The 27,139-nt window shown below is 31.2% G+C and overlaps 2 protein-coding genes across 2 annotated transcripts in view; one reads left to right on the top strand and one right to left on the bottom strand.

Annotated features, from left to right (window-relative positions):
- The window catches only part of LOC114332274 (transcription factor Dp-1), a 487,697-nt gene that overhangs the window by 182,130 nt on the left and 278,428 nt on the right, over window positions 1–27,139 (top strand). The gene's annotated exons all lie outside the window — the stretch shown is intronic.
- Window positions 8,131–10,987, bottom strand: LOC126883027 (uncharacterized). The gene is made up of 2 exons (XM_050648212.1): window positions 9,396–10,987; window positions 8,131–8,582 (listed from the first exon to the last, which is right to left on the bottom strand). Exons 1-2 carry the CDS (start codon window positions 10,498–10,500, stop codon window positions 8,473–8,475), a joined length of 1,215 nt encoding a protein of 404 aa, XP_050504169.1. The 5' UTR covers window positions 10,501–10,987; the 3' UTR covers window positions 8,131–8,472.

The following is a 27,139-nucleotide window of genomic DNA, read 5'->3' as shown; positions in this document are numbered from 1 at the left end:
GGAACCCAAAATTTTCTTAAAAAATTTTCCAACAAGAGGGAAAATTTTAGAAAAATTGTGATCTGATAATTTGTGTACATACTCCTTGAACAACGACAAACATCGTTCTGTAGTTTTTTTTCTCGAAATAAAAAAAAATTTCCGACACAATTATCAGGTTATAAGTAGTTATATTCCAAATCAAAAAATCTAAGTGTCCGACAAAAATATTGGGTCAAATCCAAAGTCGGACAAAAAATTTAATTTTTATTAATAAACTGTCTTTTAAACCTTACTGGGTTCGTGCAACCCTTACCTTTAAAACCATTTTTCAGACAACATTAGTAGGTTATAAGTAATTATATTCTTAATCAAAAAATCAAAGTGTCGGACAAAAATATTGGGGCAACTCGACAGTCGGACAAAAAATTTATTTTTATTAGTAAAGTATACTTTCAAATTATGCTGGGTTCGTGCATCCCTTATCTTTACAACCATTTTTCCGACAAAAGTAGTAGGTTACAAGTAATTATATTCTTAAACAAAAAATATAATTGTCTGACCAAAATGTTGGGGCAAACGAACAGAAAACTTAATTCTTTTAGGCTATCGACGAGGAGGTATTATCAAAAAAAAATTTTAAAACAGTGTTTCTCGGTTACTTTTGAATCGATTTAGCTGAAAATTGGTACACACACTAAGTAAAGCATTTAAAAGGGTATGACGTAGATCGGAACCCAAAATTTTCTTAAAAAATTTTCCAACAAGAGGGAAAATTTTAGAAAAATTGTGATCTGATAATTTGTGTACATACTCCTTGAACAACGACAAACATCGTTCTGTAGTTTTTTTTCTCGAAATAAAAAAAAATTTCCGACACAATTATCAGGTTATAAGTAGTTATATTCCAAATCAAAAAATCTAAGTGTCCGACAAAAATATTGGGTCAAATCCAAAGTCGGACAAAAAATTTAATTTTTATTAATAAACTGTCTTTTAAACCTTACTGGGTTCGTGCAACCCTTACCTTTAAAACCATTTTTCAGACAACATTAGTAGGTTATAAGTAATTATATTCTTAATCAAAAAATCAATGTCTCGGACAAAAATATTGGGGCAACTCTACAGTCGGACAAAAAATTTATTTTTATTAGTAAAGTATACTTTCAAATTATGCTGGCTTCGTGCATCCCTTATCTTTACAACCATTTTTCCGACAAAAGTAGTAGGTTACAAGTAATTATATTCTTAAACAAAAAATATAATTGTCTGACAAAAATGTTGGGGCAAAAGAACAGAAAACCTAATTCTTTTAGGCTATCGACGAGGAGGTATTATCAAAAAAAAAATTTTAAAACAGTGTTTCTCGGTTACTTTTGAATCGATTTAGCTGAAAATTGGTACACACACTAAGTAAAGCATTTAAAAGGGTATGACGTAGATCGGAACCCAAAATTTTCTTAAAAAATTTTCCAACAAGAGGGAAAATTTTAGAAAAATTGTGATCTGATAATTTGTGTACATACTCCTTGAACAACGACAAACATCGTTCTGTAGTTTTTTTTCTCGAAATAAAAAAAAATTTCCGACACAATTATCAGGTTATAAGTAGTTATATTCCAAATCAAAAAATCTAAGTGTCCGACAAAAATATTGGGTCAAATCCAAAGTCGGACAAAAAATTTAATTTTTATTAATAAACTGTCTTTTAAACCTTACTGGGTTCGTGCAACCCTTACCTTTAAAACCATTTTTCAGACAACATTAGTAGGTTATAAGTAATTATATTCTTAATCAAAAAATCAAAGTGTCGGACAAAAATATTGGGGCAACTCGACAGTCGGACAAAAAATTTATTTTTATTAGTAAAGTATACTTTCAAATTATGCTGGGTTCGTGCATCCCTTATCTTTACAACCATTTTTCCGACAAAAGTAGTAGGTTACAAGTAATTATATTCTTAAACAAAAAATATAATTGTCTGACCAAAATGTTGGGGCAAACGAACAGAAAACTTAATTCTTTTAGGCTATCGACGAGGAGGTATTATCAAAAAAAAATTTTAAAACAGTGTTTCTCGGTTACTTTTGAATCGATTTAGCTGAAAATTGGTACACACACTAAGTAAAGCATTTAAAAGGGTATGACGTAGATCGGAACCCAAAATTTTCTTAAAAAATTTTCCAACAAGAGGGAAAATTTTAGAAAAATTGTGATCTGATAATTTGTGTACATACTCCTTGAACAACGACAAACATCGTTCTGTAGTTTTTTTTCTCGAAATAAAAAAAAATTTCCGACACAATTATCAGGTTATAAGTAGTTATATTCCAAATCAAAAAATCTAAGTGTCCGACAAAAATATTGGGTCAAATCCAAAGTCGGACAAAAAATTTAATTTTTATTAATAAACTGTCTTTTAAACCTTACTGGGTTCGTGCAACCCTTACCTTTAAAACCATTTTTCAGACAACATTAGTAGGTTATAAGTAATTATATTCTTAATCAAAAAATCAATGTCTCGGACAAAAATATTGGGGCAACTCTACAGTCGGACAAAAAATTTATTTTTATTAGTAAAGTATACTTTCAAATTATGCTGGCTTCGTGCATCCCTTATCTTTACAACCATTTTTCCGACAAAAGTAGTAGGTTACAAGTAATTATATTCTTAAACAAAAAATATAATTGTCTGACAAAAATGTTGGGGCAAAAGAACAGAAAACCTAATTCTTTTAGGCTATCGACGAGGAGGTATTATCAAAAAAAAAATTTTAAAACAGTGTTTCTCGGTTACTTTTGAATCGATTTAGCTGAAAATTGGTACACACACTAAGTAAAGCATTTAAAAGGGTATGACGTAGATCGGAACCCAAAATTTTCTTAAAAAAGTTTCCGACAAGAGGGAAAATTTTAGAAAAATTGTGATCTGATAATTTGTGTACATACTCCTTGAACAACGACAAACATCGTTCTGTAGTTTTTTTTCTCGAAATAAAAAAAAATTTCCGACACTAGTATCAGGTTATAAGTAGTTATATTCCAAATCAAAAAATCTAAGTGTCCGACAAAAATATTGGGTCAAATCCAAAGTCGGACAAAAAATTTAATTTTTATTAATAAACTGTCTTTTAAACCTTACTGGGTTCGTGCAACCCTTACCTTTAAAACCATTTTTCCGACAACATTAGTAGGTTATAAGTAATTATATTCTTAATCAAAAAATCAAAGTGTCGGACAAAAATATTGGGGCAACTCGACAGTCGGACAAAAAATTTATTTTTATTAGTAAAGTATACTTTCAAATTATGCTGGCTTCGTGCATCCCTTATCTTTACAACCATTTTTCCGACAAAAGTAGTAGGTTACAAGTAATTATATTTTTAAACAAAAAATATAATTGTCTGACAAAAATGTTGGGGCAAACGAACAGAAAACCTAATTCTTTTAGGCTATCGACGAGGAGGTATTATCAAAAAAAAATTTTAAAACAGTGTTTCTCGGTTACTTTTGAATCGATTTAGCTGAAAATTAGTACACACACTAAGTAAAGCATTTAAAAGGGTATGACGTAGATCGGAACCCAAAATTTTCTTAAAAAATTTTCCGACAAGAGGGAAAATTTTAGAAAAATTGTGATCTGATAATTTGTGTACATACTCCTTGAACAACGACAAACATCGTTCTGTAGTTTTTTTTCTCGAAATAAAAAAAAATTTCCGACACAAGTATCAGGTTATAAGTAGTTATATTCCAAATCAAAAAATCTAAGTGTCCGACAAAAATATTGAGTCAAATCCAAAGTCGGACAAAAAATTTAATTTTTATTAATAAACTGTCTTTTAAACCTTACTGGGTTCGTGCAACCCTTACCTTTAAAACCATTTTTCCGACAACATTAGTAGGTTATAAGTAATTATATTCTTAATCAAAAAATGAAAGTGTCGGACAAAAATATTGGGGCAACTCGACAGTCGGACAAAAAATTTATTTTTATTAGTAAAGTATACTTTCAAATTATGCTGGGTTCGTGCATCCCTTATCTTTACAACCATTTTTCCGACAAAAGTAGTAGGTTACAAGTAATTATATTCTTAAACAAAAAATATAATTGTCTGACAAAAATGTTGGGGCAAACTAACAGAAATCTTAATTCTTTTAGGCTATCGACGAAGAGGTATTATCAAAAAAAAAAATTTAAAACAGTGTTTCTCGGTTACTTTTGAATCGATTTAGCTAAAAATTGGTACACACGCTAAGTACTACAATTAAAAGGGCATGACAAAGAATTATACACAAAATTTTCCAAAAAGATTTTCCGACAAGAGGGAAAATTTCGGAAATTTTTTTTTAAATTTTAGAATGTTCTCTACAAGGCGGAACCCGACATCCGACGCCCTGAAGGGCACTAAGGATTATGAGAAAGAAGAAGAAGGAATGTTCTCTACGTTACGTCCTTATAAATATTATAAGGTGTATTTCTACAAATTTTCAGTTTGATCTATGTAGATCTAACCGAGAAAAATTGTTTATAGTTCGCTTTGGTCTCCTTGATGCTTATTATTTTTTTATATCCCAGAGAACGGCTGTTCCCGTACATGCGACACTATATTATACAAGAAATTTTCGATTTTCTAAATGTGACTGAATTGAAAAAATTGGGCCAAATCCAATCTTAAAATATAGGCAAAGAGATATATGTCAACCATCCATTTTGGTCCAAGGGTGTGGATTTTACGTCCCATTTAGAGTCTGTTTTTCGTTCTCGTCCCCAAAACTTCCAAAAATTTCGAAAATTTAAGTCCGACTTTACAGCTTCTTATAGTACTGAACATTACCTTTCCAAAGCATGTTTAATTTTGAAAATTCTTCTCTTCTTCTTCTTCTTCTTCTTCTTCTTCTTTCTTTTATATAGACATTACTATGTCTGTTTTTCAATGTGCCTCCAGTAAGTTGTCATTCCACCTTTTTCGTGGTCTTCCCACTGATCGTCTTCCTATTGGGGAACCTTCTCTGACCGTCCTTACTACTCTATTTGTTGTCATTCGGCTTATGTGGTCGTTCCATTCTACTCTTCTGCTTTTCACCCCATAGGCGTAACCAGGGGGTGGTTTTGGGGGTTATAACCCCCATTTTGGATGTACTTTGAGCTCTATACGCTTAACACAATTATTATTCCATACCCCCAGAGACCTTCAAGTAGACGTAACTCCCCCTTAGGATCATCCTGGTTACACCTCTGTTTCACCCAGTTATTAATGTTGTCCACCTTGCATCTCCTTCATATATCTGCACTTCTAACTCTATCCCACAGCGTCTTACCATCGATTTTTGGCAATGTTTTCATCTCTGCTGTTTCTATAGCATTCTTTTTGTCCTTTCTGTATCAGGTTGTGTTTCTGCCGCGTATGTCATTATTGGTCTGATGACTCTTTTGTAAATTCTGCCTTTCACTTCTTTTCTGGTGTTTTTATTTCTCTATATTGTTTCATTCAGGCAACCTGCGGCTCTGTTTGCTTTATTCACCTGATCTTCCACTTTTGTTTCGAGCTTTCCGTAGCTGCATAGTGTGATGCCTAGATATTTAAACTCCATGACTTGTTCTATTATTTGACCCTCCAGCTCTAATTTACACCTTATTAGATCTGCTGTTATAACCATGCATTTAGTCTTTTTTAGGGAAATTTACATGTTAAATTTTCTAGCGGTTATATTAAATTCGTGCAGCATACGTTGTAAATCATCTTCACTTTGAGAGATTAGTATTGCGTCGTCTGCATAGCAGATTATTTTAAGTGGTTTTTCTCCCATTTGGTATTCTTTTTTTGTTCTTACTTTTTTTATTATTTCGTCCATGATCAGGTTGAACAACAGAGGACTCAGGGAATCTCCCTGTCTTATCCCATTGTCATTTTGAAAATTGTATATACCATTCAAAAGTTACCGATCTCAGAAATTTTATTCAATTTCTATTTAAAAAGGGAAAAATGTTTTGTATGTGTGCATGTTTGTGGAAAAGTTATACCGATCTGAATTTCTTTTCTGTTTCAAGAGGGGGTCAGGACCGATTCAGAACCGGTATAGCTTGTGACTTTCGACCACCCATAAGCCAGCTATAGGACTTGGTAGGTACAAAACGGCATATTTTTTGGGGGTATATATCTTGGGTTCAAGGAGAGACAGGAAAACCGAAAATACACTAGTTGTAGTGGTTGCGACGCTAAATTTAATAGAGCAATCAAGTTCATTTACCGGTCATTCCAATATTTTTTTATTCTATTTCGTATAGTGTATATTCGATGGACACTAGATCATTTGAGAGATAATGGTAGAAAGACGACCATTTATCTTAACTAGACCAGGGCGCATCTGTAAAAATATTAGTACATTTGGACGTTGAGAGGTGACTCAAATTTTTTTGCAGAAATTGCTTGAAAATAAATCAAATAATAATATTTGAGTTATCCTCCCTCTCAAAAAGGTCCGGAACATTGTTTAAATAATCAAAATGTCAAAAAATTAAGGAAAAATTCGATTTTTTTCTTGGTTTTTTGATTATAACTTTAAAAGTATTCATTTCCGGAAAAAGTTGTACTGACATAAAAGTTGCGTAATTAAATTTCCTACAATATAGAATTGGTTAAAAATTTAAGAAATAGTCACCCTTGTTGCAAAATAGCAATAATTATGAAAAAAAACATACAAAAACAAGTATTCGCATTTTACGTTTTTCAACCATTTATGCTACACTTAAGACCTCCATATTTCACCCTGAAAAATTTTATGATACAGTAAAACAACACTGTAAATTTCATTAAGATCGGTTCAATAGATTTTGCAAAATAAAATTTGCAATCCAGTTTCATAAAAAAAATTCATTTTTTCAAAATGTTACAGGACTGAAAATAAAGCAGATAGCAAGTTGAAATTTTTTTTTGCATATAGAAGTGTACTATACCTTTCATTTGCAATTTTGCAAAATTAAAATCGCTTAACACCACGGCGTCAGGAATTTTTTTAAATAAACATTAATTATTGGTGCTACGCGCAGGTCAGCGGATAGGTTGCTCTGATTGGGCATTCCAATGACCTTTGATAATGATTGATACATTTTAATTATTATGACATTTCGATATAAATAAATAAATTTGTTTATTGCAAAATAAAAACACATACTCTATCCTTTGAAATAACACTTTTATTAGCAAAAACTTTCTTTGTTCATATATTTTAACTTAAATAATAAAAGTTTATTATTTTTAAACATATGCAATTGTTTAAACAATATTTCACAAACAATAATAAAATAAGTTTGATTTTTGTGGAATTAAAAAATTAAAATACAATAAAATATAGAGTAAGAAAATAATATATTAGATAAAGATTGGAAGAAATTTTGGTGGAAATCAACCTGTGTGAATCAAACACCGCTGTCCTGCGCGTAGCACCAAAAATTATTGTTTATTTCAAAAATTTTCTGACGCCGTGGTAATTAATCGATTTTAATTTTGAAAATTGCAAATGAAAGGTACAGTACACTTCTATAAGGAAAAAAAAATTCAACTTGCTATCTGCTTTATTTTCAGTCCTGTAACATTTTGAAAAAATGAATTTTTTTTCCGAAAGCAATATTGCAAAATTTATTTTGCAAAATCTATTGAACCGATCTTAATGAAATTTACAGTATTGTTTTACTGTATCATAAAGTTTTTCTGGATGAAATATGAAGGTCCTAAGTGTAGCATAAATGGTTGAAAAACGTAAAATGCGAATACTTGTTTTTGTATGGTTTTTTCGCAATTATTGCTATTTTGCAACTAGGGTGACTATTTTTTAAATTTTTAACCAATTCTATATTGTAGTAAATTGAATTACGCAACTTTTATGTCAGTACAACTTTTCTCGGAAATGAATACTTTTAAAGTTATAATCAAAAACGAAGAAAAAAATCGAATTTTTCCTTCAATTCTTGACATTTTGATTATTTAAACAATGTTCCGGACCTTTTTGAGAGGGAAGATAACTCAAATAATATTATTTGATTTATTTTCAAGCAATTTCTGCAAAAAAAATTGAGTTACCTCTCAACGTCTATCTCAAAACAGATCCGCCCTTGACTAAACGTGGAATCGAGAAACAATACATTTAAATTCATACATTTAATTTATAAATAACTTTGAAAAACTCCTGATACAAGAATAAAAAAATTGCTAAACGCTGTAAAAATAAGTGGCGCATACAATATTCCAGCTACAAATGAGCATGATTATGGAAACATCTTTTAAAATAAAACTAGAATTTTATTTTCGATCAAAATGAAAATACATTCTTGCGCCACGTAATATTTATATCAGTTCATTTGTAGCTGGAATATTGTATGCGCCACTCATTTTTACGGCGTTTAGCAGTTTTTTTATTCTTGTATACATATACAATGAAAAAAACATCAAATATTATGTAACAAATAATTCTTAAAAATACATAAATTGTTGATTAATTATCGTTATCTTCAAATTCTGAATCTTCAGATAGGTACAAATTTTGTTCATCTTCACTCTCATCGGAAGACGGCTCCCCCTCATCCTGATCATCAGAAGTGGAAACTAATAAATGAAACATTTTATTAAAAAAAAAAGTAATGAAAACTGTTAGACTTATTAAACTAAAGCATTTTTCCCTTTAACTACTCGCGCATCATGTCATAACATAAGTACACGCGTGGCGTACTTTTTGGCTTGGCACCACTTAAAAGCAACGGTTTTGTTTATTTTTTTTTAAATACACTTAGTTGTTTGTTATTAACCTTAATCGGCATTAGCGAATGCTTTGAGTTCCTTCTCAGTAAGTCAATTGGGATTTCAAGCTGGAACCTAATCAAAAATAAAATTATTAATATAAAATTTTTTGAAACATGATTTTTTTACATGAGAAAAAGTTTTGTTTATAAAGAAAAATATATTTTGTGCCATAATGACTAAAAAACAATTATTGAAAGAATTACGTACATTACTGCAATCATGGCGTATTTTGTACACCACCATAAACAACAAATAATAAACTGGTAATTACGGCTTTCTCAGAACGCCGATTCCAACGAAACTAAAACCAATTGTAAAGCACATTCCAGTGATAGGTTAGATAGATAAACTAGGTCAAAAATTAATTTTTTAAATATATTTTCAGTAGAATTCTTATATCTGGCGTTCAAAATACGCCACCGCGTGTAGTTAAAAGTTAAGTAAAATGGACTTAATGCAAGTAATTGTTTCGATTTTTTAAATAAAAATGGTTTAATTTTAAAATTCTTTAAAATATCAAATTTTAAAATATAAAAAAGCAGAAAAGCAGACATACAGAGAAAAACCTTAATATCAGCGTAATAGATTAAATTTTTAATGTAATTATAAATATATTACCTGAATGAGCAGCTATCTCTCGGAATGTGGGACACTGCTCGCCATCGAACCAAAAAAACTCAAAGCTGCCATCGATATTTAACCACCCGCACTCTTGAATATCAAGGTCTGTAGGTCGCCTCAGGTGAGCATTGCACCACACGTTACTGATATAAATGGTTCGTTTTATATGTTGCAATAACTCTTTTTTGGTTGGTGGAAGATTTGATGCGTCGAACCCTTTTAGGTTTTTTCTCCAAATTTTGTCATTTTCATTTTTATTTTTATATTTTCTTTCAAATACTTCGAATCTGCCTTTATCGATATCATTTTTTGTATTTAAACTATATATTTGGCATACATACTCTTCAATAGATTTAAATACTTCGTGTTCTGTATCCAAATATTTCGGCACCGTTTCTAGTAGCTGCATAAAAGCATCTTGATACGATTGTTTTTTTTTTAGTATGGCAAATGGTCTTTTTTTCCCTTTTCTGTAAAAAGCTGGATTAAAATCATTACCCGTAAATATGTGACAAACGGTTAGGGCTCTTGCTAATTTGTCACCTAATCCTTGGTAAATTTTATTCATATTCAAATACTCTCTTTTTTTGTTCGAACACATATTTACCGTAATTTGAATATCTGCTTTTAAATATTTCATATTTGCAAGAATAATTACTGGTATATCCGAGTCAGTGCAATGGACTTCAACGTTGTAATTATTAGGCAGTTGGCATATGTGGTACATAATCTTGGTATCTGCTTCTTCGTGAAAGCAACATAAGTTGTAATCTGTAGTTTTTTTAATATGATTTTCATGTACTTGGTAAGAGTAACAGGAAGTTCCATAACTTAACTTGACTATTTTATCTTGGCATAAAATAACAAAACAATCATCAGTCCAATCATCGATTAAAAATTCAACGAAACTTTCTTTGAAATTTTTACTTCTTAACAGTTTCCCAAAATCAGAGGGTCGCTTATTGTTTTTATGCACGCTATGAACGGTATCATCCTCTCCTCTTTGGCGGTGTTCATAATCTTTTATACTTGGATCGTTGAATTTGTCAAATATAATGTGGACTTCTTTTTTATCTGATACCAACAGCTTAAAAATATACATTGAAATTTTCCCGTATGTATTAGGTACATTTTTCAATGTGTGGAGCAAATAGAAGCCATCGTAGATATGGATATCGGCTTTCGGAGGATTGCCATTCTCTTCCTGGTAAATTAAAAAGTTTATTGTTAATAATTGATTTTATTAAACATTTATATTAATTTTAATTTTTTTAAATACAGTACAACCTGCCACATCCGTACCCGCTCATATCCGGACCTCCCCATATCCAGGTGGTTCTGCCGTCCGTATCTACCAAAATCCCCGGAGAAAGGCAGTCCTGCTGTTGGACAATGCAACCGACCCAAAAGAACTAAAATATGGCGAAATAATGTATTGTAGAATCTATAAAACGTGTCCATCGACGAACGTTATTGACAGCGCTGATTACTGAAATATATGAAGGAGAAAACGTTTCAGAGACTATAAAAGAAGTGGTTTTGATATCCGGATTTTTTCATATCCGGATCGGTCTGTCGCCACATTGATCCGGATATGGCAGATTTTACTATACTTATTTCTTAAAAAGGTTTACCTGATATGACTTCAACTCCTCGAAAATCACTGATTTTTGGGTTTTACAAATAGATCCGTCAGAGTGGCATAAAGAAAATGGAATAGGCGTCAGCGGATATTTCAACGCTTCTTTTAGATCTATATGGCTTTGCAGCGACGCATACAATAATCTTCCAAAAATGTCTCTTTGAATGGTAACTTCTTTGACTTTTCCATTAATTTTTACTTTTTTGACACATTTTGAAGCAAAATTAACAACAGTGTTTTTTAAAATAGCCTTGTCAAACCTTTCTGGGTCTATTTGAGATTCAGTAATAAATTTAATTCGTTGCAGCTCTCCTGTAGTTTCAATATTAGATAAGAATGTGTAAATATCTTCAGATACTGATTGCCCTGAAGATATATTGTACAAATTCTCTTGAGATAAATTGCTTGAAAAAGGATTCGTACATTGCTGTATTATAGTTAACAAATTTTCAACATTTTTATTGCTGTGACAGATAGAAGATTTCCTTAAATCTTTGGTTATATCATCCTTTGAATACAAATTGCAGAAATCCATTAATTTCGAAATCATGTTAGTACGCAGTGAATGGGTAATAGCCCATTTTTGCCGAGCACCCACAGAATTTGTCATATTTATAATGCCTGATGATCTAGAAGCAGCATGTGCATTTATAGTCTGTTCTAGTGTTATGTCGATGGGGTTTCTTGAAAATGGCTTTGTGGTCCTTCTTATGCCAAAGAAGCAATCTCCGTACTCTTGTATCAAACCAGGATGAGTTTCTTCAATCTTTTCTAATTTGTTTAAATATATGGTTAAGTATCTGGCATAATTTTGATGATTGAAAGCGAAAAAAATGTTTGTCATTTTTTCCAAGACATATTTGTAAATGTCAAAATTAGCAGTTCGGATACTAAATTCAAGCATTAGGTAATAATCTATCAATTGTATGTACATCATAAAAATTTGAGGTGTCTTTCCATGGTTCCCTTGTAAAGTATCTTTCTTAAATTGTGCATAATCTTCAAAAATTTTGTGACATAATTCATTATTTATCACTGGATTTTCATTTTCATTTTCTGAGTAATGTTTTAAGTAGGTTTTAATTGTTTCTAAATCATACTGTTTATTTTCTAAAAAAAATTCTACGTGCAATAGTTGAAGTGCAAGTGAAATTATTGGATGAATTTTACAGCAGCGATTAAAATGTTTACCAGTAAGAAATGTATTTATAGATCCATTCGCTAAAACTTCGGCATCAACAAGCATGTTTGTTAAACCACATCCATTAATGAATTTGCCTACAGCTTTAAAAAACGATAGCATAATGTGAAATGATCCTAAATGAATAAATAGATTTTTGAATTCTTCTTCAGCTGATTGAATTTTTAAAGCTATTTTAGCAATGGCCAAATCATAAGTAACATTGAAGTATTTTTTTCCACACTCAGAAGCAATTTTTAAGCTAAGACGCATTGTTTCTTTTATGACTCGTGGATCTGTAGGAGAATCATTGATTTGGGTCAAATAATCTATTTTTTGAATAGTTGAATTATCGTTAGAAATCTTTGCATTGTATCCTACCCACATAGGTACATTCTGTAGATGAAGTTTGTGGGAAAAAATCCAACAAAAGTTTATTTGTTTGAAAAGTAAAACGCACTTTTCGTTATCTGAAGTTGAAGATGTTTCTACGCCTTGGGTATTATCTTCATTTATAAATAATTCTTCGTTACTAGTAGGTGGATCAGTGTTCGTAGATTCTAAACTTACAGTAGTAGTTGGATTAGTGCTCGCAGATTCTTTATTATTTGAGATAAATTCAGGACGTTTTTGTTTCGTTGGTGGTAAATTTTCAGTTTCAAACGACTCAAAAGATCTTTTTCTTCGATTACTTTTATTTCGAAGATTCAGTGCTAAATTTTGTTCCTGAACGTTTGAGCTGTTATGGGATTCCTGAGCAATCAAATGGTTAGCTGCAGGAATATCCTGATAAGCGATTCCAACTGTATCATGAAGTGTATTTTTGCCTGATTGTGTTTCAACGAATCTATCATAATTATCCCAAGCGACTCCACATGCTAAGGAAGAAGTCGGAATTAGGCCCGAAGGACACGTTTGTCCATTCGCAATGCACGAGTAAGCTGCAGAAGATTCTAATTCCGCTAAACCTGAATAGCTGATTGAATAACCGCACCTATTTAATATTTCCATTACCTTTACATTGCCAGTAAGACTTTTCATTGACATACCAAAAATAATTTGTTTACGAGGCTTTATATTACCTTTGGTAATGGAATAAATCGAATCGGATGCCAAGCACGCGGTTAATCTTTCGATTCTTTCGGTCTCTACTTTAGTTCCACTCAATGCCGTTTTCCAGAACACATTCAGCCAATTTGGAATGTCGCATTCACCCTTATTTAGAGCTTCAGCGTCAAGAAAATCTGGTAAAGGCTTTTTTTTAATTTGCAAGATTTTTTTTCTATATTTAATTGCAAATTCACGACATTCTTGCTCAAAAATTATGTCAAGGATTTCATCATCATTGATATTTTCTAAATCCGTATTCACTGACATAACAAACCATTTCTTTGAAAAATATTCAAACTTAATTTTTTTTTTCAGATGTATTTCCATATATTGTCTTAGAGTATTAGTCGTTATCAGGTTTTCAGGGAAGTCTTTTCCTTCAGACTCATAGACTTCTTGCAAAAATAAAATGTATATATCTTGCAAATAAGTGACAGAGAAAATTTTTGATTCGCTTACAACTTCCTTTTCAATATACTGAATCAACTGTTTACGAGCAATCTCGTTGTAACCACGTGTATCTGTCCAAATAGTTGTAGGTGGTTTGTTTGTATAAGCTTTAAAATTTGAAAAATATTTTAAACTGCATCTTTGATGATAGAATAACATAATATTTTCATTATTTACTTCTTCGTGAATTGACATTAGCATTTCTACATCATTCATTTCAGTTGCGTAGCTTCGAATTCTATCAAAAAATCTGATTTTATGTTTTGTTTGGCTACAATATAATTTGCGTCCTTTCCATTTAATACTTATGTTTCCACAAAAAAAACATTTTTCTTGACATTTTTGTTCATTTTCAACGATACTATCATCAACAATGTCATTATCCACCTCCATTTCATCTGCATTTTCAATGTCATCTGCATCTCTCGATAATTGTTGTCTTGTACATCTAAAATTACAATTGTAATTAAAACAAAATATTATTACATAAAAATTTAATGTACAAAAAATTGTTAAAAAATAAGATTTAATAATTAAAAAATACTCACTTAACAGAAACATTAACTGGTTCCAAATTAATTGCTGCCGATGAAAAAGACGAGTTAGTCGAATAATCTTCAGTCGATAAATATGACACTGCTGCTTCACTGCAATATAATTTTATTACGTAACATTTATATAAATATGTATATAAATAAAAAACATACCAAACCAACCATGAAGTGGATAAATTTGAAGAATTTGTTTTCAAGTTATCTGCTTCATCAACAGACGAAATTGTTGCACCCACTGATGTTGAGGGAGTCTCACTTAAAAAAAAGTATCATGTAAACATGTTAATTAAAACAAACTTAAAAAACCAAATAATATTGAAGTATCTAATGTTTTGAAACTTATGTTTCTTTTTGTTTAATTAAAAATGTGATCTTAATAGTACTTCAAAATACTTGACTTTTATTTTATTTTTTTTTTGGAAATAAGAACAATATGAATTTAAACTAACAATATGAAATATTACATTGAATTAAAGATTTTTCCTTTTTTCTGATACCTTAATGAACATAAAAAATGTATGAGAAAAAATAAAAGTGGCGTACTTTTTAATTTTTTTTCTTCAATACTTTGTATACCTACGGCTTTTTTGGTCAATTTATAGTATTTTATGAAACAAGACATATAAGTAAACAAAATATAACATTATAAGATTTATTAAAATCGGTTCATTCGGAGAAAACAGCTGAAATCTTATTTTTGGGGGGTAAGCTATCGATGTAAGGCTTAGGAAAAGGAAACGTTTAAATTTGGGAAATAACGACCACCCTAATGTATATGCAAATATGCACCATGTATACTGTGAAAAGTTACTTAATACATTTTATGTATGGGGAATATCAGAGGTCATTTTATGCTTTAATTCGGGAATTTATGAAACCTATGCTGGGTTATAAAGGGCGATGTCAGAAGATACCCTGCATAAAATGCAACGCCCAAATTTTTGGTTTTTATATTTTTATAACACTTTTTTCTAACAGGGTCCAAAATGCACGTTTTTGATTAAAGCCGCATATCACGAGAATCTACATCGATTAACCTTTAATTTGAGCGTTTATAAGTTTAATTTCGTTGAATTGTTATTGCAAAAATAGCCTTCAATTTTTTGTGAGTCACATCAGCCGGAGGGAGAATTTCCCCACCACCATGCCAATATCTCGGCATGCCGTTGCTCGAAAAAACGTATACTATATTTATTTCTTGATAAAAAATAGCTTGTTTTTTTTTAATGCCGCCAGTTTCATTTTTTAATTGTTGAACAAAGTGGCAGCGATTTAAAAAAAATGGCTATCTCAGCCCCTATTTATAAAGAAAATTTAACAACATTTTTAAAGCAATAAAAAAGGGTTATAAAAATTTTTTTAGATTGTTTTTAATTTTATATGAAAATATAGGTATTCAAAAAGAGAATTCAACTTAAATTAAGTACTGCGATTTTTTTCAAAAAGTTATGGCCCTTTACATTATTTTTCGTCTTGGAATAAATAAATTATCAGATTTTAGCAACAAATTAACCGATTAATGACCGATAGGTATTTATGGTTAACATTTGAACTTTATTAAACTGTTAATTGAAAATTTTATGTATAATCAAAAAACAAAGATAAGAGAAAAGAAAAATTGCTGAAAATTATCCAGGGTTTTTTGAATCATAGCAATAAACAACTAAATTATAACACAAAACGTGTAGCATTTAATTGGTTATTTAATTTTAACAAATAAAATGAACTGAAAAAAAAATTAATTAATTCATTTGAAATAATCAAATATTATCGGAATTTCGAAATTCAAAATTAGTTAGATTTGTTTTTAACAGCAGAAGAAGAATATTTAAACAAAAAATTGCAATTTCCAATAAATCCGAATTATAATTGTTTATTATAAAGTGACATTAATTCAAACATTGTTTTAAAAACAATACCTTTACTTCCGCTTGATTCGTGCTACACGTGCTGAACCTTTATTTTATCTGACGAAAGGTCACAGATGGTGTCTTCAGGATTTTATAGAAGACAAGAAGCGAGTGTATTTTTTTTGTTCAAACTAGACATAGGATTCCTCATTATATTCTATCTATAATAAAAAGTCCATGTGTAGTTTCCACGTCGCCACACTGTAAATTATATAATACATTATACGCATAGGGGTTGTGTGATAGCTCAGTCGAAAGGTTTTTCAATTCTCTATTCACTAATATAAACTTATTTATACAGGATGCCCAAAAAATGTTGTGAATTAAATTAATTGAGACAAAAAGAAGAATGTACGTAATTTATTTAATGCAAAATACGTTTTACTGCTGTCACAAAACCGAAAAAAATGTTAATTTGAAAAAAAACATTGATTTTCTCTTATAGTCAATGTTAAAGCTACCACCCACCTGCCACTTGGGAGTTTGAACATCTAGTTTAAGCGAGAAACAATGTTTTTTTGTGATATAAATGTTTTTGCGTTTTTTCTAACAATAGTAAAATGTATTTTGAATGAAATAAATTACATATTATTATTTTTATTGTGTGATTTAATTTAATTAAAAAAACATTGTGCACTCTGTATAAATAATTATGTTAATGTTTATCTTAGTGAATAGAGCAATGAATAACCTTTCGAATGAGCTATCACACCACCCCTATTCTCATTAAAAAAATCATCGATTACGTCATCACGCCCAGATAGATGACGTCACTAATATGAGATATATGCCAAAAAATTATAATTTACAAATAAAAATCGACCTATTTCAGGATTTTTCTCCAGTCTCCAGTTCTCGAGAAAATGAATTTATTCCAACTCAAACGTCCTCACTGTGTAATACTTTTTCGTCAGACGTTTTCTACGTTCAGTCCGTGCCGCCCCAACCAAGCGTGTCTTCAAAATTAATATCATTTGCTTATTATTATCACTTTTAATATTTTATATAAATCCCAAACAAAATTAATCACTTTGAATATTTTGCATAAACCCCATCTAAACAAATACGCGTTCTTGAATTTTCTTTAAAACATTTAAAATATTATTTAATAAACATACAAATTTGCTATATTTTTTAACAAATTTTATAAATTAATATACTTTCATAGTTGAACCAGAGGTACACATCTCTGATTGAACACACATGTATATTAACATTCTATAAAGTTATACCTTAATATAAAATAAATTATACCAGAATAAGCATTTAGGTATACACGAAATGTGAAAAAGAAAAATAGAAAAAAATTTAATTACAAAATAATATTGCAATTAACAATTTAAAGAAAATATGATAAAAATTCTTACCTTTCAGGAAGAAGAAATTGTTTTTTAACAATAAATTTTTTATAACATTGTGAATGATATCCTATTTCATTATTATCCCAATTTTCTGGCAATTCAACATCATTCCATTGATGCTGATGTTGTTGACGGGCTTTCAAAGATGTAGTACATGACAACCACGTTTTATTAGAGAATTCTTTTACTTTATCCTGGATACCTTTAAAATCTTTTGTTTGGGCACTTAAATGTTTACACAAAAAACACTGCATTTTTATTTATTTAAAAAATATATTAAAGCCACTATACTATACAACTACTTTTTCTATTGTCATACAATATATTATGTCAATTATGATTTCACTACCTGGATCATAATGAACTTCATTATGATACAGATTTTCATTACGATACAGATTTTTAACCAATAGAATCGCGATATGGCATTCGCGATAAAGGTGGCACACTCGCAGTGACCAATGTCGAGTCAAATGCATACGCTTTGACAGTTCTCTATATGTAAACAAACTGACAAACTAGGTACTTAATTTGTTTGCTTTACAAAATTAATAAATTTGAATACAGGGTGTTTGGTAAAGATTGGGTCATAGCTTAAACTTAGATTTCTGAGCTTAAAATAGGTCGATTTAAGCTAACTTACCTTAGTACGAAAGTTGATAATAACAACCGAAATACAGGGTGTCAAATTTAATCTTTTATTATATTTATTGTTGAATATTTCCTGACAGGCATAGGATAATGACACAAAATTTGGCAAGCGGGAGTTTTTTCGGATGAGAAAACTAAATTTGCTACCAAAAATGATGTATTACCCAGAGGGCGCTACGTACGTCTTTCAGCGCCAATTTAATACGTTCAATTTTTTTTTCCCCAACTGTACATACTTTTTGAATCAAAACTTTTATTTTCTGAATATTTTTGCTTAAAAAAGGTATACTACATTCATCTCGCTAAACTCAACTGTTTTTGAGATAGACGCATTTGAACTCTGCGATACAACATAATTTTTTCCATAATATCGTTGTAGTTACACCCGAAAAACCAACTTGAAACCATAATAATTGTGCCAGTTTTCATTTTTATGTCAGTGCATCGCAAATTCCATTTGAAGAAATTGCAATACGTTTTTAAAAAAATTTTATGGTTTTAAGTTATTTTTCGTCTTTAACTACAATATTATGCAAAAAATTATATTGCCTCGCAGACTTAAAATGCTTATCGAAAATGTTTATCTCGAAAACGGTTGAGTTTAACGAGATGAATATAGTAACCTTTTTTAAGTATAAATGTTAAGAGAATAAAAGTGTTGATTCAAAAGGTATGTAGAGTGAGAAATAAAACAATTGAATCTATTAAATGAGCGCTGAAAGGCGTATGTGGCGCCCTCTGGATAATATATCATTTTTGGTGGCAAATTTAGATTTATTGTCCCGAAAAACCCCTGCTTACCGAATTTCGTGTTATTATCCCATGCCTGTTAGGAAATATTCAAGAATAAATAAAATAAAAGTTTAACTTTATCACCTTGTATGTAGATTATTATCAACTTATGTACTAAGGTAAGTTAGCTTATATCGACCTATTTTAACCTCAGGAATCTAAGGTTAAGCTATGGCCCATTCTTTACCAAACACCCTGTATATGTACACTCTGGACCAAAATTAATCAACCACCTTAAAAATGGGTTATTTTTGATGGTTTGTATTTTATAAACCTCTTGTCCGATTTAAGTGATTTTTTCGTAACATTAGCGCCTTATTCTTTAGCAATATCCCTGTAGTAATATTGTCGGTACACACATAATTTTTATTGCAAACCTAGTGTATGAATCAAACTGTGTTTTTTCTCAAAGTTCGCATCACCCCGTGGAATATTCTAGCATCTCAACATAGCTCATAGCCTCATTCCTTCTCAACATTCAGTTTTTTCATTAATTCGTTTATGTTGGATAATAAAAAAGTTAAGGACTTTAAAAACTAGCCATGTTTTTCATAGACAAAGTGTGTTTTTAAATGGCAAACTTTAAGGAGTAATTGTGCATGACAAAATAAAGTCAGTTTGCTTTACGAGAAAAACGTATGTCCACAAATGCATCGTTTCCGAGATAGGGGGTGTTGAAGTTTTTCTGACAAACTGACGATTTATTTATTGCTTTAAAACCAGTTGAGATATGCAAATGAAATTTGGTGGGTTTTAAGAGGTAGTTATTGCACATTTTTTAACTACAGTTAAGAATTTAATATTCACCATTGGCGCGCATACGGGTAATATGAGCCGAAGAATACGTAATTTAATATGAAGTCAAAAATGTATAAAATTTAATTTTTTTTAAATTGTACCAAAACGCCCCATTATTTTTGTCCTACAAGTGATCCAATATGCATTACACATGTAAAAAAACAGTACAAAATAAAAATAACATCTGTGGTAATAAATAAAAAAATTTCAGGAGATTGACATTTTCTGCGCGTCCGACTGCGCATATGCCCCGTGAAAATTGTCCGACAGGGTTACCACATTATTGTAAAAAGGTTTTATGGTAGATACCGTTAAAATTATCCATGTGGTAATAAATTTATTATTTTCATAAATTTTAAGTTATTTTTCGGGTGTAACTTTAATGATATTATGCTAAAAATGATGGTGTATCGCATATTTAAAATGCGTTTATCTCGAAAACGGTTGAGTTTAGGAAGATGAAAGAAGTATACCTTTTTTAAGTAAAACTAATAGGAAAATAAAAATTTTAATGTCAAAATTATACAGAGTGAGGGATAAAAAAAATTGAACGTAATAAATGAGTGCTGAAAGGCATATGTGGCGCCCTCTGGGCAATGCATAATTTTTGGTAAGGAATTTAGATTTCTCGACCCAAGAAACCCCCAAATGTAAAATTACATGTTGTTATCTCATACCTATCAGGAAATATTAAATAATAAATAAAAAAAAAGTTTAACTTTGACACCCTGTATCTCGGCTATTATAAACTTTGTACTAAGGTAAGTTAGCTTAAATCGGCCTATTTTAACCTCAGGAACCTGAGGTTAAGCTATGGCCCATTCTTTACCAAACACCCTGTATGCATAAAAATTACTTTTTCTTTTAATTGTACCAAAACGCCCCATTATTTTTGTCCGACAAGTGATCCAATATGCATTACACATGTAAAAGAACAGTACAAAATAAAAATGACATCTGTGGTAATAAATAAAAAATTTTCAGGAAATTGACATCTTCGGCGCGTCCGACTGCGCATATGCCCCGTGAAAATTGTCCGACAAGGTTACCACATTATTGTAAAAAGGTTTTATGATAGATACCGTTAAAATTATCCATGTGGTAATAAATTTATTATTTTCATAAATTTTAAGTTATTTTTCGGGTGTAACTTTAATGATATTATGCTAAAAATGATGGTGTATCGCATATTTAAAATGCGTTTATCTCGAAAACGGTTGAGTTTAGGAAGATGAAAGAAGTATACCTTTTTTAAGTAAAACTAATAGGAAAATAAAAATTTTAATGTCAAAATTATACAGAGTGAGGGATAAAAAAAATTGAACGTAATAAATGAGTGCTGAAAGGCATATGTGGCGCCCTCTGGGCAATGCATAATTTTTGGTAAGGAATTTAGATTTCTCGACCCAAGAAACCCCCAAATGTAAAATTACATGTTGTTATCTCATACCTATCAGGAAATATTAAATAATAAATAAAAAAAAAGTTTAACTTTGACACCCTGTATCTCGGCTATTATAAACTTTGTACTAAGGTAAGTTAGCTTAAATCGGCCTATTTTAACCTCAGGAACCTGAGGTTAAGCTATGGCCCATTCTTTACCAAACACCCTGTATGCATAAAAATTACTTTTTCTTTTAATTGTACCAAAACGCCCCATTATTTTTGTCCGACAAGTGATCCAATATGCATTACACATGTAAAAGAACAGTACAAAATAAAAATGACATCTGTGGTAATAAATAAAAAATTTTCAGGAAATTGACATCTTCGGCGCGTCCGACTGCGCATATGCCCCGTGAAAATTGTCCGACAAGGTTACCACATTATTGTAAAAAGGTTTTATGATAGATACCGTTAAAATTACCGATGTGGTAATAAATTTATTATTTTCATAAATTTGACATATTTAGCGTGTCCGACGCGTCATATGCCCCAATATTTTTGTCCGACAAAATTGTTTTCGTTGTTTATATGATAAAATCCATTGATTAAAATAGAATGACCAATGTGGTAATAAATTTTTTTCTTGCATAAAATTGACAACTTCGTCACCGCTTGACAGACAAACGCCCCACTACCATAATGCGCCAAGCTCAAAATTTGTCCGACTCCACCCAAATAACAAGTACAAAAAGTTTCAACGGTGTGGTCATAAATAATAATTGTATATGCGGGCCCAAGGCCTATTAACGTTTGACGGATCGCGCTTTATTCATAAGGCCCAAACACTGCAGAGAAGTGGTCTCATGGTTATGTTTGCGGTCAATGTCAAAACTACGTTGAAAATATTATGTATTAGTGCGTTTTTTACTAATTCTTATGTCTTCAAATTTTCTGGTGTAACTGCGTCGGGGAACCGTCCAGTACGTAGTTCACCCAATATAGATATATGGCTATTACGGAACCTAATCTGACAGTGTAGTTTAAAGCGTTAATCCTATAATAATATGTATTCAGCTTTTCTCTTGTTTCTTTCGCTGTTTTATTTCTCAAACAATATACACGAGCAGAACACCCTTAAAAAAGCGCTTAGTTTTCGAGATATTGACCACGGAGGGGTGAATGCTAATTTTATTTACACTTTATGTTTTCGAGGGTGCTGAAAACGAAAATGAAGTTTATTTTGAATTTTATGTGGGAGAACATTTAACCTAAAAATAAAAAAAAAAGAAATCACGTTTTTTTGCGTTTACCTCGCTACAACTCTGTTCGATTTTAATATTTTTTCTGAAATTTTTACAGTATATAGCTCTAACATTTCTGAAGACAGCGGTAGCTGTTTTAAGCTTTTATTCTTATCCTGATAAAGGTTATGAATTTTTCAAAGTAAAAGGTGCGGATTTGTGCATTGTAAAGTTTAATCGCAAAAGTTGTGTGACGAAGTTTAAAATTTAGCTTCTTAATCACGTTTATGTTAAAGCAGAGAGTACAAAGAAGTTTTTTGGTAAATTTTAGATCCAAATTTTTTATAGAAAAAAAATAGAGCAACTTTTAATGTCGACATTACAAATCTCCAATATAACGCTTATTTTTCGAGATACTGACCATGGGTGGAGAATGGCTAATTTTGGTCTTAGATTATGTTTTTGACCGTGATGAAAACGAAAATGAAATTTATTTTAAATTTTAAGTGGGGGAATATTGTCAAAATTGCAATTGTACCCTAAAAATAAAAAATAATTAAATTACGTTTTTTTGCGTTTAGCTCGCTACAACTTTGGTCCGTTTTAATATTTTATTTTAAAGTTTTTACACTATATGTCGCTCACTTTTTTGAAGACAATGGTTTCTGCTTTAAGCTTTTAATCTTATTCTAGTAAAAGTTATGAATCTTTTAAAGTAAAAGGTGCAGATTCGTAAATTGCAAAGTTTAATCGCAAAATTTGAATGACAAAATTTGAAATATAGATTTTAAATCAAATTCAAAAATAAAACATGAGTAGAAATAAGCTTTCTGGAAAGTTTTGATAAAAAAAATGCACAAATTCCTTGAAGCCTATTTTGAGAAAATTTAGTTCAAAGTTATGTCAAATTTTGACACCTTAAATATAGGTAACCCATGACTTTTTCTAAAACATAATATGTATTTTGATTTTGGAATTATCAAATTCCGTATTTCCATTCGCCTACATATGAGCTAACTTTGCACTAATTTTCATTCGTTTAGGTCATAATTTGCAAAAAATGGCCCATAAATAACCCCTATTTCGGCCCCCCTTTGAGAGATTTATTTTAAAAGCTTAGTTTCTCGACAAAATTCTTTTAAATTTACCCATACCGAATTTCATCGAAATCGGTCTAGTAGTTTTTTCATATCGGTCATACAGATACAGTGCCCTGGAATAAGTGTTGCCCCCCCCCCCCTTATTAACTTATTTATTTTTAGCACATAAGCAAAACGCTCGGACAGGTCGATTTTTAAAATAGTCTTAGTATATTATACAATCAATGTTTCGAACTTTACGCGATCCCTCTTCAGGTGACAGGCATAATTTGATTTTTTTAAATGGGAAAGTACATCATGTGATACCTTATTTAAAAGCTTTTGAAATACTGATTACAAAAATGTATAATAATTTAATTTGAGATTATAATACTATAATCCTATTTGAGAGCGTAGGCGCAAAATTTCGGTCGAATTATTTTTAAATGTAGGTATTCATTTTTTTCGAATCCTGATAAAACTAATAAGTATTTTTTTAAAATTTAAACACAGAATGAAATATTACAGTATTATCGAGGGTCGAGAGTCCCTAAGAACTTCTATAATGTTTAGTTTAATGTCACAGGGGTGAAAAAAGAGAAAATTTAGTCTGATTTTTAATTTTTAATATATCATTCAAAAGAAACTTTTTTAGTCTAAGGGACTTTCAGCCCTCCGTAATAATCTAAACTTTCATTCTGCGTTTAAATTTTTCAAAAATACTTATTATTTTTCTCGGAATTCGAAAAAAATTAATGCGTTTAAAAAAAATCGACCGAAATTTTGCGCCTGTGCTCTCAAATAGGAGTAAAGTATATACATTTTTGTAATCAGCATTTTAAAAGATTTTAAATGAGGTACTTTCCCATTAAAAAAAAAGTCAAAATTATGCCTGTCACCTGAAGAGGGATCGCGTATAGTTCGAAACATTGATGCTATAATATACTATGATTATTTTAAAAATCGACTTATCCGAGCTTTTCGCTTATGTGCTAAAAATAACTAAGTTAATAAGGGGGGGGGGTAACACTTATTCCAGCGCACTGTATGTGGGCACATACGTACGTACATACTTACGTACATACTTACGTACCTACATACTTTCGACATGTTTTTTTTGCTTTTTAGACTCAGAGCAACTCAAAACGCCGAGAAAAATTGAAATCTGAATTTTTTTTGCATAGATCCTACAACTTTATCTATTATACTCATACTGCGTATGTAGTACGATAAAGTAAAACCTAATATATGTATATGTTACGAGTAAAGTTAGGTAACCGGGTAATCCTAGGATTACCCGGGTAAAGTACGAAGTACCCGCGAGGTATTGGTAATATTCGATAGTAAGTCCGAACTATAAATAGTTCAAATTTCGGACTATACTCGGGTAAAGCACATTCTACCTGCTGCCTCGTGGTTAAATGCTTAATTGGGCATACTAGTAGTATAATAAGTTTAAGGAAAGCGAAACACGTAGTTCATACCAACTTATCAAACATTTAAGACAGGGATACAAACCGAAGACTAGACTCTGCAAAAATAGGAAGGGTGAAATCATTAGCGATATGGACGAAATTAAGATAACCTAAATGACATATTTTAAGGAAGTATTAAACAAAGGGGCACTAGCACCATTACAACAACAGAGGCAGCAGCAGGCACGGCAGGAGATACAACAACAAGAGCTGGGGGAAGATGGAGAAGAAAATGAATTAACTAGACCCCCAACGCTAGATGAGGTCCAAACGGCAATCCACATACAAAAAAGCCATAAAGCACCGGGAATAGATAAAACACCGGCAGAACTACTCAAGCAAGGAGGAAGGAATTTGACACAACAGATGTCCCAGCTAATACAAGAGATATGGATAGAAGAAGAAATCCCCCAACAATGGAAGAAAAGCATAATCTGCCCTATTCATAAAAAAGGAGACAAACTGTTGTGTCAGAATTATAGAGGCATCTATTTACTTTGTTCGGGATACAAAATATTCACAAACATCCTCAATCGAAGACTTCAACCTCTCACGGAAAAAATTATCGGGAAATATCAAGCAGGGTTTAGGCAAAATATATCTACCATTGACCAACTATTTACAGTTAAACAAATACTATGGGAGGGGAGCAAAGTATGCTAAATGTGCAGTCACTCGAGCGCTTTGGAAACCTATTGGGTTGTGAAGAGTAGGTCCTAAAACCAAAAAAAGTTAAATAACATTTTCCATTTTAGTGGGCGCTTGCCATTTTTTAATTTAATTTTCTATTTCCAACAATCGTTTTTTCCGATTATAAGGCCATCTATGCATAATTAGAAAAAATGTTTCGAATAAAAGTTACTTATTTTTTCGTAAGGAATCCAAATCTGCAATAAAAAATGGGGACTCCTATTTAAGATTTTAAAGTAACCCCCCACCCCACCTCTGTGGGGGATCGTGTTTGGTGCCATTCGATAGATTTTTTAAAAATATTAAATAAGTGTATTTTACAGTTTTTCGATCTGATGTTCATTTCGCGAAATATCGCGGGATTCGTATTTAAAATATTAAATTTACCCCCCACCCCTCTCCGTGGAAAGTCGTGTTTGGTATCATTTGATAGATTTTTAAAAAATATTGAGCACATATTTTTTAGTTTTTCTCTCTGTCATTCATTTCGCGAAATATTCGCTTTATTCTTGTGAAATTTTGGGACTCGCCCATTTCCTTACGCCCGGCCCAAATCGTCAGATTTTTGAAATATACTTTCTTTTGCATGTACTTAACTTACCTTATCTTAATCTGACAATTTCGAGTTTTTTTAAGGATAGATTTTTATTTTCGGGCCCCCCTTAACGAACTCCCCTGTGTTAAGAGCCAATATATGGTAGAGGTACATCTGCAGGGTACCAGGTTTCTCCCCATATGATAATCTGACGCGCTCGAGTAACTGCAAAAATCCCCGCTTGGGCTCCCCTACCACTAGCCAAAGCATGGGAATATGACATGGACGTTTACAATCTCTTTGTAGATTTTAACAAGCCTATGATTCAATAGATAGAACAATTCTACCTAATATATTGGAAGAATTTGGCATACCATCAAAATTAATACGACTAGTGCAAATGACAATGACAGAAACAGAAGCACAAAAACAAATTCAAGGACAGATCACTGATGCGTTTACGATAACACAAGGACTGAAACAAGGCGATGGACTGGCTCCAACGCTTTTTAATCTTGTTCTTTAATATGTAATTAGACGGTTGACGGTAAGCGGAAATAACATACTCACAATTAAATCTACCCAATTATCAGCATACGCAAATGATATAAACATAATGAGCAGAACAATGAATGCAGCGGAAGAAACCTACGCTGAGTTGAAACAGAGTGCAGAAGCAGTAGGGCTAGCAATAAATACAAATAAAACAAAACTACTCATACAAACCAGATCAAATAGACCGGCACAACAACACTTTATTGACGATATAGAACATGTGAATAGATTCACGTACCCGGGAATGGATCTGGTCGCAAGCAATGAAGAAAAACCGGAAATAAATAGAAGGCTTGTGCTGGCAAATAAAGCCTATTTCGCGATGGGCCACA

The sequence above is a fragment of the Diabrotica virgifera genome, chromosome 4, assembly GCF_917563875.1.
Source record: "Diabrotica virgifera virgifera chromosome 4, PGI_DIABVI_V3a".
NCBI lineage: Eukaryota > Metazoa > Arthropoda > Insecta > Coleoptera > Chrysomelidae > Diabrotica > Diabrotica virgifera.
Note: the sequence above shows the minus strand (reverse complement) of the source record. Positions and strands in the feature narration are given on the sequence as shown.

What these genes read in the sequence shown, in the direction of transcription:
- LOC126883027 (XM_050648212.1), bottom strand. Translation starts at nt 10,500, where the DNA reads ATGTATATTTTTAAGCTGTTGGTATCAGATAAAAAAGAAGTCCACATT. An exon ending in AGAGATAGCTGCTCATTCAG is followed by an intron (nt 8,583 to 9,395) that starts GTAATATATTTA and finishes TTCATTTATTAG; the next exon opens with TTTCCACTTCTGATGATCAG.